General features: G+C 40.8%; 1 protein-coding gene across 1 annotated transcript in view; it reads right to left on the minus strand.

Moving 5' to 3' along the window:
• AGPAT5 (1-acylglycerol-3-phosphate O-acyltransferase 5) overlaps positions 1-13,876 on the minus strand; it is a 51,233-nt gene extending 37,357 nt beyond the window's left edge. The window contains exon 1 of the mRNA XM_023219096.2: positions 13,343-13,876. Coding sequence (XP_023074864.2) covers positions 13,343-13,561 — 219 coding nt within the window. The 5' untranslated portion in view covers positions 13,562-13,876. The remainder of the gene's footprint in view (positions 1-13,342) is intronic.
• Between the last annotated feature and the right edge of the window lie 480 nt (positions 13,877-14,356).

The following is a 14,356-nucleotide window of genomic DNA, read 5'->3' on the forward strand; positions in this document are numbered from 1 at the left end:
ATATACAATTTACACGGTTTATATAATTGCTTGAACTTTTAAATGTATTTTTATGCCAATGAAATATACCACCAGTTAATCATTATAAGATTTCTGCTGTAAAGCATACAAAAACTATAGTCTTTTTCTACCCAGTTTAAAACGTTTCATTGAACAGTAAAATTATTATGCCCTTCTGAAATAAGATCAAAATAGCAAACAGCTACTTGCCCGATAATCAATACAAACACAATTATCATGCAATAAATGGAACCTAACAGATGACAAAGTTCTTTTTTTCCTTCTGCTTTCTTTAGCAAAGCCTTCTTCATAAGCTTTCAAAATAGTACTTCACACGCAAAACTGTAATGACTAGGTGTTTGGACCATCACGGCTCACTGCTCTCTCATTGTTCTTACCATGTCTAGTGAATAAACTGGCTGACTACATTCAATGAGACACATGGCTGTTTCCATAGTAATAAGAATGCTGGTTCTTCCAACTCCAACACTGCAAGAAACAACAAGGGGTTTTTCCTTGCCATCCCTCTTATTTTGCACATGAAAAACAAAATCCAGAAAGTCATTGAATCATCAGGGTCTCCATGGTCAGGCCAACCTGTGTACTGGATCTGAGTGACTGATGACTCTCTCATTTTTCTCTTGGTTAAACAGCAGTGTGATCTTCCTGAAGATAAAGGCAGTGCTTCCTTCTTCTGAGTGGCAGAAGGCTTGGTAGCATCCATAGGATGAACTTCCTGTGGGTTCTGGCCAATATTGGGGTCATTTAACTCTGCCACATTCAACTTGTGTGGTCAGCATTACAACCATGGAGAAAACTTGTTCCTAAGTCATCTGCCAAAAATCTGTTCAAGTGTGTGGTAACGCCCCTTGACAAGCACTGTTCTGACTTATAATGCTGGAATTGCACTGATGTAGTCTTCATTACCATTTAAAATAATCCATGTAGTATCATAAGGCAAACTATCTCTGCATCTATTTTTGGAAAGGTTCTATGGTAACCTGGCACCAGACATTGTCATTCCAAGTTTTTTTTTTGATAAGCTGATCAAATTGTGTCCAGAATGTTCCAGCGGTAAGCCCTTGGCTAGCTGGATCACTGACTCCCACAGGAAATGGTCATCCTGGTGGACACTATCTAGTGGGGCTTTCTCCAGAATGTACTGGAAGTCTGTCCCGTTTTCTAGCACTTCTTCCACTATGTCATATGCAGCATAGGTAGAACTAGAAGCATGAATTCCCCAGAATGTCTCTCACAGTTAGCTTTAATAAGCAAGACAACTCAATCATGGATGTGTCTGTAAAGTCCCAACCACTGATCAATGCAACTAGGTCTTCTCCTCAATCGAGGGTCACCGAGTTCAAAGGTGTTCCTGGTGCTTCTCAGGACACGATCACAGACATCTTCTGACCATATTCCCCTTTACATTGACTCCATACCTTCCATTTTCATCAGGTTCACTCTGATTAGAACAAAATGATCATGTAGAACACCACCATTAGGAGTAGATTTTTAAAGAGAAGATGTAACATCAATGTTTCATTAATACGATCTTCCAGATCTTGTTGGAAATGTGAATAATGAATTTGGTTCCAACTGTTTTTCTTAGATTGTTTGGGTGGTAAAGCCAGAGACTACCCATCTCAGCGGTGTCTTGTAATGGTGATGATTCCAGAGTGATGCTATCAGCTTGTGCTGATAATGGTGATCTCTGATTTGCAAATACTTTGGAAGAAGTGTGAACCACATAATCTACCAAATGACCAACTGAAGACGGTCATGATCAGGTTCCCTCTTGTATGAATGCAAAATTTTGATGAGTAGGAATTCCTGTTCCAGGTGGCAGCTGTGATGGAAGGCTTTATGTTTCTAATCTTTTCATCAGATACTGAATTCCTGCTTACTACTTCCCAATTCATTAATTTCCACGTCAATGGCTTACTTGAGGATCCTGCAAGTAGTCTGTGTTTATTTGCCTTTTCTTTGCCATACTGAACTAATTGAACTTCAGTTCTCCCACGGTGCATTAGGCATTTTGAACCTAATGTATTTTTTTTTTTTTTATTATACTTTAAGTTCTAGGGTACATGTGCATAACGTGCAGGTTTGTTACATATGTATACATGTGCCATGTTGGTGTGCTGCACCCATCAACTCGTCAGCACCCATCAATTCATCATTTATATCAGGTATAACTCCCCAATGCAATCCCTCTCCCCTCCCCCCTCCCCATGATAGGCCCCAGTGTGTGATGTTCCCCTTCCCGAGTCCAAGTGAGCTCATTGTTCAGTTCCCACCTATGAGTGAGAACATGCGGTGTTTGGTTTTCTCTTCTTGTGATAGTTTGCTAAGAATGATGGTTTCCAGCTGCATCCTAATGTAAAATAATGTGCAAAAAAATTATTTCTAGTTGGAAGTGGTCTGTCCAAACAGAAGAATATGTGATGTTCTAAACTTGCTTTCCACAAATGTTTACATGCTCTACAATTCATCATATTAAATCCTGATAATCTTTTTCCAGATTTATGCAAGCCATTTTCAAAGCTGAATAAAAAACTGTTTGCACTTAAAACAAATTTTTACAATCTTCAACCATGGAAAAGTACTCATTCGTAGTCTGTTATAAATCAGAATTCCTCTTGACGTCATTCCAATCATAATTTCATTGTTACCTTGATTCCTTGCATAGTGGAATTCAACTCCACCGAGTTCTAAGGTACTTGCTGTGTTTAGGTAATTAACTTCTGGTTCTCAAGGATATAAGCCTATATGTTGCTGATGTAATTTTCACAATTTCTTCTTCAAAATTTTGAGGATGATCAGGAATGAAAGAATAACCTGAGAGGTGGCCTAGCAAGTTCTCTGACTGACTGTAGTCTCCAAGTTTAGTCTGAACAGCAAATGAAGGAAAAAGGGCAGCAGTATGATAAGAACAGGGCAATCTTCCAGTAAGAATGTCTTGTTAAATTTGTAAAAAATACTAGTAGTGGGCTATCCACGGAATCATCAGCCGCCTGTAAATCAACATAGTCTTGCTCAGTAAAATCAGGATGGTTGCAGACTACATCTAACAGAACTTGCCACTGATCATGTTTATTCGCACTGAAAGCTATCACAGTGTTTTCTAGAAGGATGTTACAAGCCTCTGTATGCTGTCCGTCTCAGGCCAACTCTGGGGCTCGTACACTGGAGATTGTGGGTTCTGCCAGCAGCAAATTGAAAATGTGAGGTCATGATTGTACACACAAGGTCTTTGTATCACAGCTGTGTCCTCTCAGCTGAAGAAAGAAAGCATCGAAGCCAGGCAGTGATGGGGAGCGGCATGTCTGCTCTACCGCCCACAGCAACCACGTCATGCTGTGGAACTGCCATGGCCTGCGCCACCCAGGAAGGCCATGAAGTTCTTTCTCACACACTCAGCATGCAAGTGTCTTTTGGCACTGCCCTTATTTTACATCCTGTCTTTTGGTACTGTTCTTATTTTAGAGGGTGTGTTTTTCTGAGTATCCATGATGTACCAGTCACTGAGCTAGGCAGTTTCACATATTATCTCATTTTGTCTTCAAAATAGCATGACAAAAAGTATTCCATTTAAGGATGAGAATCTTGAGACTGAGAAGTTGACACTTACTCCACATGACATACGGAATGGCAGAGAAATAGGAATTACACCAAGGTTTCTCACTCCAAGATCCCAAAATCTTTTGACTGTGACAAAACTATTCTCTGCAAAAATTCCAAATAAAAAATGTCAAGTGAGACGGCTTCTCATACATTAGAAGCTTATATAATTTTTTTCACTTTGAATATCAACCACGGAATTATAAGGAACCTGTAAAAAAAAATTAAAAACCAACAAAAAATTTTTTCCTACGTAAACACAAATTAAGCCCGGAAGCGATGCAATATGAAAGTGCACCAAGAGCTGGCATTCACTACATCACAGCCAACTCTTAGGTGAACCACCTGCTTACATACGCAACAGCCACCCAGTTAAGTAACCAGCTGGACATAGTTGTATTCCTCCTTTATTTCCTCAGCTCTTTGTTTATTTCTTTAATCTGTGAACTATCTCTGCATGCATTCAAGTTTTCTTTTAAGTGACATCTTTCTGCACTGCTAAATTACGTGTTACTTTAGGGTACAGACTATGCATTTTGTCAATCTAGAACATCAGCACCTATTAACAGTAGGTGGTTAGCACTTAATACGTGGCTGGGACTGAATACCACTCTCCTTTCCAGGTAGCATCACTCTCATTTCTTTCTGCCCCTGGAATTCTCATGCCAAGCTGGAGCACAGTAAAATCGTCTTCTAAATATTACTTACACTTATACACATAGACAGTACTCTAAAATCTTCAAGCAACACTTTCTTATTTGGGGTTTTCATTTCTGGTGCCTACAGAGAAACAGAAGAAACAACAAAAAACCCTGGAGAATTGCATAGGCTCAAAAATTACAAAAAGTAATGGTTTTGATTCACAGCTAAATCAAGGATTTTCTGCACTGCTGGCCACGTGAGAATTCTTTTTTAACTTCTCTGACTTTGCTCATTCTGCCTTACTCTTGAGGGTGGAGATCATGTTTCTTCCTCCTTCATCTATTTAAGGAAAGAATGAATCGGACTCACTAGACCTGGGTACCCTGTTAGAACAAAACTTACCAACTAGTAATGCCATTCAAAAATCTCCATCCCTTAAAAGTGAGATTCAGCTACATTTCCACAGAAACACAAACTAGAATTCCCTAGAGTACTCCACCTTTTCTCTCTCTCTTTTTCTTTCTTTCTTTTTTTTTTTGAGATGGAATTTTGCTCTTGTTGCCCAGGCTGGAGTGCAATGGTATGATCTCAGCTCACCACAACCTCTGTCTCCTGGGTCCAAGCGATTCTCCTGCCTCAGCCTCCCAAGTAGCTGAGATTACAGGCATGCGCCACCATGCTCGGCAAATTTTGTATTTTTAGTAGAGATGGGGTTTCTCCATGTTGGTCAGGTGGTCTCGAACTCCTGACCTCAGGTGATCCACCTATCTCAGCCTCCCAAAGTGCTGGGATTACAGGCGTGAGCCACCACACCTGGCCCTTTTTTTTTTCTTTTGAGACAAGGTCTCACTCTGTCGCCCAAGTTGGAGTCTCCACCTCCCAGGTTCAAGTGATTCTCCCACCTCAGACTCCTGAGTAGCTAGGACTACAGGCATACGCCATCAGGCCCAGCAAGTTTCTGTATTTTTTGGTAGAGACGGGGTTTCACAATGTTGGCCAGACTGGTCTTGAATGCCTGACCTCAAGTGATCCACCTGCCTTGGCCTCCCAAAGTGCTGGGACTGCAGGCATGAGCCACACCGTGCCCAGACTACTCTGCCATTTTTGTTAAAAGAAAAAGTAAAATCAAGTCATTCTCCCCTTTATTGCCATCTTCAAGAGGTTACAATGTTGCAGAGAAGATGATCCAAACATTAAAATATGACAATGTTATGTTAGTATTATATATGTTAATATTACATAAAAATTACCCTGACATTGAGATGGGGTAAGATCATGACAGATGGAGAAAAGCTAGGGCTTGAGCTGGAATTCCAGAAAGGAGCAGTCTAATGTGGGGAGGGGCGGCCCAGAAGGAAAACCGGGACTAGAAGGAAACCAAGGAACAGAAAAGTTAACCGGGCAGAATTGAGACAGCCTTGAATACCACGCTTCAAACTCCTCATGTTCATCATGTTATCAGTTGAAAACCTCTTTTCCCTAAACATTCCATGTTAATCACGCATGTTCAAAGTAAAAATTCAAAGTAATTTTTATAGCCTTCTCCACTAACCCAAGCAAAGAGTTAAAGAGTTACTTTATCTCTCTGTATAGCAAAGCTAATAAACACATCTCTAATTTCAGTGTTATCCTATTTTGTAATTGGCAGTTCATGTCTTTTCTAGATGAATACTTTGAGAGTAGGGGTCTCATTTCAAGCAATATAACTACATTGCCAGGCAGAGCATCTTCAGAAAATGAGTGACTGAAACTCCTGGCTAGACTACCACAAATGTGAACCACAGGTATTCCCCTTTCCTTGTCTGTAAAAGAGGAAGAATGGTGCCTGCCTTGTAAAGATAAAATTATTTACATAATAGAACAATACTTGCACACAGCAGCACTAACTGCGACTGAGTGTGCTACTAACCCACCCTCTTCTTTTCCTCCACGTTCAATCACAAAGTCCTATCAGCTACCACTGATATCCAAAATAGATTTGGAATTCTTTTCAATCTCAACATCCACTCTTTCCACTCCCCTCACCATCATTTCTCACCTGGATGACTACATTACCTTCCAAGCTTGGCCTTTTACAGAGCTCCACACAAATGTCACTTGCTCTGGAAGATTTTCCAAACCCCTACCTTGCACCTACCAGGCTAACCAACCTGGCACTGCACAGTAAATTTTCATTTTCTCATTATTGTTTGTCTTCCCACACTAGAATGTGAACTCCATAATGGCAGGTACATTGTCTATCGAACACTGTATCCCTTGGTACCCAGCACAGCACCTGGAACAATGTGCACACGAGAATATTGCAGGGATTAAGGGATTTAGGTTCTAGAGATCCCTTACTGAAGTCATTACTTACTACTGAATTGCCCAACTACGAACATCAACCTCTAGTTAAGAAACCATAGTGAGAAAATAGTAAAGGAAAAACTAACTTCTGATTCCATTTGAGAAGCATCAGCTCCACAAAATTAGACAAATAAACAAAAGAGGGAAAGTAAACTAGGTATATACGGAGTGCTATTTTCCCTTGCCCTCCATCGTAATGGCACAGAGGTATCCCCATAGGTACAGAGGTATCCCCATAAGTACATAGGTATATTTTGTGCTACTGTACTAAAAAACTCATCTAAGAAGTTCATTTAACTGAAGAATCTTCCCATAATTCAAACACCTACTTAAAAGCTCTTGGAAGAAATCTAAAGTTACACACCAAACTGGTACATACCTGGGAAAGGTGTACGTAGTGTAGGAGTAGGGGAAACTTTAACTTTCTCAAAATATTGTGGCAGTGTTTGAATGCATAATTGCATCTGTGATTTTAAAATAGAAAAATAAGGCATTAAAAACTATACACCAATGCAATCTGAAATAACTGGTTTGTTCACAGAGGTTTATATTTATAAAGTGTAAAAATAGAGTTTTAGTTACATTTCTTTAGGATTTTCCTCTAAGTCTAGTCAGTTAACCAGTTCCTTAATCAGAATTTAATTGTGTTAGACTGGAATTGATTTGATTGGGAAATGTTTAATTTCCTATACTAAAAGTTTTTATTATCTTGCTTAAACAAGCTAATGCAGAGACACACCCAAACCTACACAGTCCTATTACTCTCAGCTAAAGTGAAGGAAGGAAGCAATTTAAGATCTATTTAAGGTCTTCACATGAATGACAAATAAGCACAGAAGAGTAAAATTAAGGATACAAGCTACAATTCACATTCTCGTTAGGACTACAGATATCAGAGACGATGTTGGGCAACATTTTGGCAGAAGTGCAGAAAGAATGTAGAACTGTCATAAAAGGGGGTAGACTAGATGACTTATTAGCTCCTTTCTCCAATTATAAGTAAACATGTTTCATTCTAATGAATAGCTGCTTTTACAGCAAGATTCAGAATATAAATTTAACTCATTAGGAGTTTAGGATGAATTTGATGAGTCAGTGCTACAAAAAGAAAGATCCAATTATAAATAGTCTCTAGATAAAAAGCCTTGACTGTTTCTGAGGAACTTGGAACAATGTTTCAGTTAAAAGTATGAATCAGCTAAACATGGTGGATCATGGAGGGATCACTTGAGCCCAGGAGCTCAAAACCAGCCTGGGCAACATGGCAAAATCTCATCTCTAATCCCTCCCCATGCCAAAAAAAAATACCAAAAAAATTAGCTGGGCATGGTGCTGCGCACTTGTAGTCCAAGCTACTCGGGAAGCTGAGGTGGGAGGACCACTGGAGCCCAGAGACAGAGGCTGCAGTGAGTGGAGACTGCACCACTGCATTCTAGTTTCGGCAACAGTGTGAGATTCTGTCTCACAAAAAAAAGTATGACTCCTTGGAGAAGTTAAGGGCATATTAGAGAAATGTCAAAATCTTAAATTCTTTATCTTCTTTCTTGTGTTTTTCAAACTATTTTACACTTAAAGCAGGTCAACTGAAAACCTAAGTTTATTTTATATAAACTTAAGAACTGTGCATTTTGTTATATTACATTAGCATTTGGGGAAGGGGGGATTAGCAGTCAGAGCCACTAATGTAAAATATATTCTGAAGAAAATTCCAAGTGTTACCAACTGATTTAAGCAAGATAAATTGGTAATTAAAATATTTATTAGGGGCTGGGCATGGTGGCTCACACCTGTAATCCCAGCACTTTGGGAGGCCAAGGCAGAAGGATCACCCGAGGCCAGGAATTCAAGAACAGCCTGGGCAACATAGCAAGACCCCATTTTTACAAAAACTTTTAAAAATTAGCTAGAAATAATGGCACGGCAGCTGCTCGGGAGGATGGCTTGAACCCAGGCATTCAAGGCTGCAATGAGCCATGATGGTGCCACTGCACTAGAGCCTGGGTGACAGAAAAAGACCCCGACTCAACAAAACCCAAACCCCAAACTATTATGTGTTGATAATTTTTTGGCCTACAAATTTCAACGATCAGTTTTCAGTGTATTGCATAGGAATGGGGAAAAGAAATTTTTTAAAAAAGAAGCAAAGAAAAAAGAATTCTGGTATCTGAAGACATTCTATTAACTTTTATCAGCTTCACAAAACATGCTAAAAATATTTTTCATTATTGATCATAACTATTACAGTTATTGTTTATGCAGCTATCTCAACATTTAGGATATATCTAGATTCCTAGGATAGAATTCTAGGCTATAAACTAAGATAAATCTAGTTTCACTTTAACTCACGATGATAGAATTTAAGGTAACTTCATTCCTTTTTCATGAGTCCCATCTACTCCTCTGCCAGTACTCCAACTTTCCTTTTAATTTCCCGTAAGATTTCCTTAAACTCCAGCTCAAGGATATACATATGGCCTCTTATTCTGAGTTTCTAAGCATTCCACATTCAAGTTACTTCCTATCCTACAGATAGGGCTTTTAAGTGGTAAACATACCAAATACCAGTATATTCACCACATCATACATAATTAACAGTCTTAGAAGTTAAATTACCTTTATCAAGATTTCAGTTATTTCCATATATATCATACATATGATATATATAAGTTAATTCTTAACTGATTCTGAAATTACCATCTTGTGATTAGATATATCATATATGATATATTATATGTATGATTATATGATATATATGATTACATATGACATGATTATATGATATATATGATTATATATGACATATGATTATATATGATCACACACATATATAATCACACATATATAATCACAAGATGGTAATTTCAGAATATATGTATAAAATCACAAGAATACATATATATAATCACAAGATGGTAATTTCAGAATATATGTATATAATCACAAGAATACATATATATATAATCACAAGATGGTAATTTCAGAATTAGTTAAGAATTAAAAGAATACCAAAATATGAATAAGTTGGTTATTATGTAGAATATAGATTTGTTCTGAAAATAAAAGTTAATCAAATGTTCTACTTAAGGGATATGTGAAAGTAAATCTGTAAATAAGAAACTAAAAGATTATGGGAAAGTAAGTAAACTTACTACAGAAAACCAGGTTCTCTGTTAAAGAAAGCAGAGACCAAAATGCATTCATACATAAATACCTAAAGAAATAAGGCAAGTTAAACTAAGAAATAACTACAAAATACTGAATAGGCAGAACTATGGAGTTCATTATTGTGGTGGGTTGAAAGGCAGCCCCTCAAAAAATGTGTCCACATCCTAAGCCCGGGAACCTGTGAATGTTTTCTTATTTGGAAAAAGGCTCTTTGCAGTTACAATTAAATTAAGGATCTTGAGATGAAGAGCTCATCCCGGATTATCCAGGTGGACTCTAAACCCAATGACAAGCATCCTTCTAAGAGAAAGGCAGAGTGAGACGTGAGGCAGAAGAGGTGGCAGCAGGGACTGTAAGGCAGAGGTTCAGTCACCAGAAGCTGAAAGCCACAGGAACAGACTCCCACCGGGGCCTCCAGAGGGAGTACAATTGAGCCTACGCCTTGATTTCAGACTGTTGGCCTCCAGAATCAGGAGAAATTACGTTTCTTAAGCCACTTGGTTTGAGGTGATCTGTTTTGACAGCACAGGAAAGTAACGTTGATTCAAAAGTAACTTGAATCAATGCCTCTCAATATAGTAGAGAAACTTCAGTTGATTTTCAATGAGTATCAAATTATACGAAATATAAAAAAAACTTAAAAAATTCTTATTACTCATTCTAACGAAATAAATGGTGAAGAAAGTACCCATTTGAGTTTCAGCAACAATGAGAGATTCTGGAAGGACCTAAAAGGATAAACGAGTTGTAAGGAACAATTTTAGCAGCACTGACTGAAATCTCTCTCTATCTCAGAGATACATATGAAAATAAACTAGTGAAATTAGGGAAGAAAAAGGCATTTACCCAGAATCCAAGGAAAATTCAAGTAAATTTGTTGGAAGCAGGTTTACCTGCCAAGCACAGATCATAAATCTCATAGACCTACTACTACTTCTCTTCAGCTTAAAAATTCTATGTAAAAGAAAATGTTCTTCTGTAAGAACTACTATGAACCACTTATTTTTTAAACCTAGAGTTGAAAGGCATAAAAATGTCATTTAAAAAAAATTTTTATTTTAAAATGCCTCTTTAATATATATAAATTAATAAACTTTTTTTTTTTTTTGAGGCGGAGTCTTGCTCTGTCGCCCGGACTGGAGTGCAGTGGCCGGATCTCAGCTCACTGCAAGCTCCGCCTCCCGGGTTTACGCCATTCTCCTGCCTCAGCCTCCCGAGTAGCTGAGACTACAGGCGCCCGCCACCTCGCCCAGCTAGTTTTTGTATTTTTAGTAGAGACGGGGTTTCACCGTGTTAGCCAGGATGGTCTCGATCTCCTGACCTCGTGATCCGCCCGTCTCGGCCTCCCAAAGTGCTGGGATTACAGGCTTGAGCCACCGCGCCCGGCCATAAACTTTTTATTTAAAAAACTTGCAACCTCTTAAATTACTAAAACTCCCTTCAGAAATGAGTCAACAATACTTTATACAGAACAAGAGAATCATACCTAGCCTTGCAAACGAAAGCTGATAAAAACAATTCAAGAAAAAAAGAGTATCCTAACAAAACAAGAAAAGTAAGCTAAAAATTTTAATCAAAACATCTCAGTGACAAAGTTAATGGTACAAAGTCATAGGTAAAAAATACGGTGACAGAACGTCACTATAAATCTTTGTCCTTTGGGTCTTATGTTTGAAGATAGCTATTTATTCCTCTATTGGTTTACTCTTAAAAGAAACAATCAAAAATATCGAAAGGTAGCTTCGTGTACACAGGAAACCCAGATTCCAGAAAAAGACCCTAATAAATTCAAAATACCCTGCTCTCTGTTACTAAACAGAAAATAATTATTTGTCCCCTCCAAACAATAAAAATAAAAATGCAGGAACAAGAAACTCTTGGTTTTAAATTTTTATTAAATGTTCATAACTTGCATTTGAGGATCAGTGGGCAATCAGTTAGTTCTAGGATTCCTAAAGAACTTCATCAAGGAACACACATTAAACAAAATTTTGAATTATACTTAAGAGTCGTCAGGCATCCTTTCATAAATGCATGAAAATTAGTGCTGGACGCCAGTTCCTTTGATTTGAATGGGGCAGGGGGAAATGATTAGATTAAATGTTTTCAAAATCACTTGCTGGGAAATCAAGAAGTAAATTGGAGCTCTGAAGTCAGCAGTATATAAGGTAAGGTATGTAATTTCAGAAACACTGCTAGGTTTTACAGTCATTTAAAACAATAAGAACTTGCCAAACCAAAAAATCCTTCAATGGTGTATTCTGCATCATATTGTGTACTCTTTGAACAAAAATAACATAACCCGCCACAGATAGAATTATTTTTTAAAGAGGTGAATGACTTTGTGTTCTGAGATTATATCTCAGCCCAGGCCAGTTGTCATGTGATGTGAAAGTAAAAACTTAATCATGATAAAACTCAGACATTTAGATAAACTTCGTGGAGTTACCATACAAAGGGAAAAAATTAGCCTGAATTATTGAAATTTTTAAGTGAGGCTCATTTTAAACGTCAATTACCAGGAAACCATGATCTGGAACAGTATCTTTTTTTCTTTCCAAGGAGACACTTACAGATACTGGTTTAAATGGAGGCCCTGGCCTCTCCTAATTCCTTCCCCCCAAACAACTTCCAACTGGGACCATCAAGGGTCGATCAGCAGTGCAACTGCAAACTAAATATAGTAGCTGACTGACCACAGGGTAAAAACAGCTGCTGTAGGTGGAAAAAAAAAGTTAAAAAGACAAAATGATACCGTCCCATTTTCCCCATCCCACTCTAACCCTACCAAGAAAAGTAAAAGAGGACTAAGTGGACATTAGGAATAACCAAGAATAAAGCTGTTCTTTCAAACTGAGAAATAAAAGAAAAATTCACATTTGTTATTTCTTATAAGACTTCAAATACCTACTGTTAAAGAGGGCCTTCTACTTTTATGGTTTGTTTCTCAAGTTTAATCTACGAATCCAATCTCTATATATAGAGAAACAGTAACAGAAAGAAAGTAATCAGACAACAGATCACCCACACATTTAAGCCCAGTTAAAGTTGGCAAGAATTGTATCTAGTTAGGTTTCTACCGTAACAAATGTATTTATTTCCTTGCCCAGCTTTCACTTGTCCTGTGGGAAGAACACAAGACCGAATTGTACTTCTGTTTCAAGAGAAGGTCATTGTAAAAGTGCACTTTGGAGTATGGACGTCTCCGATCTGTTCCAACATGACCACCTCTTTGGACCAAAGGCCAGAAACTGCTAAACGCGTGCCCTATTTAAAACGTGCATCTGCACCCACTTTACTAAGTAGCATCAGACCCAGGCGAGGGGCGGGGAAAGGGGTGGCGGGTCCCACTTGTAACCTCAGGACGACGCGGCCACAGCTTCCTAGAGAGCCATCTCGGCAGACCGGCAGGAAGCATGAGGAGAGGAAGGCGGGGAGGCGGCACGTGCTCTCCGTGCTGGGTCCGCCGGGCTGGCCGGGTGACCCTCGCCAACTGGTGGGAGCGGAGGGGTCCGCGCACCCGGGAGCTCGGGTGGACGCCGAGACCTGGGAGCGGTAGGCGGCTCACCTGGACCCCGGTGTAATTCTCGAAGAAGAAGAGCACCATGCTCTGGTAGACGCAGTAGAGCCGGTCGTCTAGCGCCTGGTAGAAGCGGGCGGGCAGGAAGGCGGAGAGCAGCCGCCAGACCCCCCAGGCCAGCACGTAGGTGGGCGCCGTGCCCAGGAGCACGACGCTGGGCAGCAGGTAGCGCATGGAGTACGTGTGGAGTACCAGGGACAGCAGCATCTTCTCAGCTCGGCAGCCGCGGGCTCCGCCTGCGCTCCCCGCCCGCCGCTGGGGCCTCAGTCGCGGCCAGCAGGCGGCCAATCACCGCCCGGGCCCGGGCCGCCGCGCCCGCCACCCGCTCCCAGCCTCCGCCCCCAGCCGCATGGGCCGCGCCACCGCCGGGGGCCGGGTAGGCGAGTGCGGGGCTGCGTGCGCTGCTCGCGGCGGCAAAGCAAGGGAACCCGCGGCCCTGCGGGATCGACAGCTCAGGGATGCTCACACCCCATGACCCTCACGCATCGCCACATCCCCCTGCCGGGGGAGGGGCTCCGCGGCAATAACGCGCCTTCTGATTGGTCATCCGTTGCCATAGGTCCCCATCGGCGGCAATAACACGTCTCTTGATTGGTTGATTTGGGCCGACAGTTAAAGTACAGCTACCTACCAGGAGCGCGGGCAAACCAGCTCCGGCCACTGCGCATGCTCCCCAGCTGGGCAGGCTGCGGACGCTGGAAGGGAGGTGGCGACTGGCGGAGCTAGGTGAAGGTGGGTGCGGGCTGGAGGAGGGTTCGGGTGACTCTCGTTCTGCTCCCTCGGCCGGACGTGCGCGCGGGCAGGTTTAAGGGGCGCTGGAGGTGCCTGGAGCGCACACCTGCTGCTCACAGGCCCCTGGGCGCCGGGATGTATACAATTAGAGCAGTGAGAAATGTATACAATTAGAGCAGTGAGAAAGGGGGTGTTAGGATTATCAGACTAGGGCCCAGTCTTGCAGGCACCTGGGCCCAGGTCGAAGGGCAGCTCGGGTGTCCCCATCTG

Source organism: Piliocolobus tephrosceles, chromosome 7, assembly GCF_002776525.5.
Source record: "Piliocolobus tephrosceles isolate RC106 chromosome 7, ASM277652v3, whole genome shotgun sequence".
NCBI classification, from domain to species: Eukaryota; Metazoa; Chordata; class Mammalia; order Primates; family Cercopithecidae; genus Piliocolobus; species Piliocolobus tephrosceles.